Source organism: Pipistrellus kuhlii, unplaced genomic scaffold (assembly GCF_014108245.1).
Source record: "Pipistrellus kuhlii isolate mPipKuh1 unplaced genomic scaffold, mPipKuh1.p scaffold_m20_p_10, whole genome shotgun sequence".
Classification (NCBI taxonomy): Eukaryota; Metazoa; Chordata; class Mammalia; order Chiroptera; family Vespertilionidae; genus Pipistrellus; species Pipistrellus kuhlii.
The window spans coordinates 21,777,433-21,779,500 of NW_023425405.1; the positions used below are offsets into that span (position 1 = coordinate 21,777,433).

Here is a 2,068-nt window from a genome sequence, read left to right on the forward strand (position 1 = left end):
CACACCACAAGAAGTTCATCAATAGAAATAAGAAGAAACTATAAAACTATGACATTCTAGTGGGCACAGCATGGGTTTTAGTCTTACCTGCCTTATCTGCTTCCATAGTATGATCAGGAATGGTAAACACTTTTGACTTTTGTAAATAGTGGTAATGGTGGTAGTGTAGTTAGTGTTTCTTAAATTAGTAAATAATCCCCAGTAGGGATCATAACCCCACCTAAAACTGACTAAGAGTTAATACTTGAAAAGTTGACAGAAGCATTTCACACCATCTCTAAGGACCTCTTTGACTTTGTCATTCCTGAGAGTGAAGATGAAAGGGTTCAAGAAAGGAGTTACCACAGAAACGAGCAGGTAAACTATCTTATTGTACTGGGCTGCCTGCGTTTGACTGGGTTTCACATAGAGAAACAGGCAGCTGCCATATCCAAGCACAACAATGGTGAAGTGGGAGGCACATGTAGAGAAGGCTTTTCTCCTGCCAGAGGCAGTGGGGATCTTGAGGATGGTGGAGATGATGTATGTGTAGGAGACAATTACTGGTGCCAGAGAACCAATGATGATGAAAACAGCCATTAAAAAAAGAATAAACTCTGTGAAAAGGCTATCATCACAGGATAGTTTGAGAAGTTGCCCTCGGTCACAATAAAAATGGTCTAACACATTTGATTTGCAGAAGGTAAGCTTAAATGTGGCATAGACTGGCCAGATTTCAGAAAGGAACCCAAACACCCATGACACAATTACCACCCAGATGCAGGTGTGGCTGTCCATAATGATGTTGTACCTCAACGGGTTACAGATAGCCACATAACGATCCACAGCCATAACTCCCATTAATGCAAACTCTGTGGTCCCCACAGCAAGGTTCAGGAAGAGCTGGGTGACACATCCAGCCAGAGAAATTGTCTGCATCCCAGGGAGCAGCAACCCCTGAAGCATAACAGGGATGATAGTAGATGTGATCAGGATCTCTGCAGCAGAGAGGTGGCCAAGGAAGAAATACATGGGGGACTGTAGACGTTTATCAACACAGACAATCACAATGATGACCATGTTTCCCATTAATGTCACTGAGTAGAAGAAGAAGAAGGTAGCAAAGAGGATATGGTGTAGTTGCTTGGAGCCAGGGAAGCCAAGGAGACAAAACTCAGTGGCACTTGAGTGATTGCTCATCATTTTGTCCTTGTTTCTGCTCCTTGTGAAATTCTAATATTGACAGAGAGGTGGCACTATCCACATGGTCCTGCTCTCCTGTTCTCAAAAAAGAAAGTAGACAATTTAGGATAAGAAACTATTTTCTTCTGATGATCAGGTGAGTTGCTGCTACCACTATGCTCTGCATAAAGACAAACCCAACTGTTGCCTCTTCAAATCTCGCTGTCAGGAATGGGTGAAGGCAGCATCTTCTGTATTAGTGTGTGTGTGAGGGAGGGGGGAACTTTCTTCACTTTTTTCCCCACTGGAAGTGCTTTCTACTGAGGGCAGAGGCTATAGGTGCTGGGATTGTCCTATTCTTCTTACATTAATTGTATCAGATGATATTATTGCCTTGCAGGTGATGTGCAGTACAGAGAACATTGAACCCCAGTCCCTATCCACAGTGGTACTACAGAGACCCATCTGTGATGAGCAAAAAAGAAGCAGAGGTCCACAAACATCTCTGCTTTTCCCCAGACCTTATAACCCCTATACTACAGAGCAGCAAGATCTCCAAATGGGAACTCTGGAGCTTGCGATAACTTCCCAGAGCTGATTCATTTTTCTCTCATTCCATTTTCTTTCCAAAGTCTTGGAAGAAAGGACATATGGCAATTGGCACTGACAAAAATAGATCTCTACCCCTCACTTCACCCTTCCTATTACTCAGACACCATCTCCTTAGAGGACTCTTTCCTATTCTCCTAACCCCAGATAGGAAGGACTTGATCAAGCTTGGACTCTAGTTTTCTTCACAGCACTTACTCCCTGATATTATTTTATAATTCAATGTTTATTTCATTCCTTATTTCATATGAAAAAATGCTGGAGCAAACAAAGATTGTGCCTTATTGAGCTTCTATTC

The 2,068-nt window shown here is 42.5% G+C and overlaps 1 protein-coding gene across 1 annotated transcript; it reads right to left on the bottom strand.

The window, feature by feature from the left end:
- Positions 1 to 237: 237 nt before the first annotated feature.
- On the bottom strand, positions 238 to 1,182 carry LOC118714565 (olfactory receptor 9A4-like). The gene has a single exon (XM_036429942.1). The coding sequence runs from the start codon at positions 1,180 to 1,182 to the stop codon at positions 238 to 240; it is 945 nt and encodes a 314-aa protein (XP_036285835.1).
- Between the last annotated feature and the right edge of the window lie 886 nt (positions 1,183 to 2,068).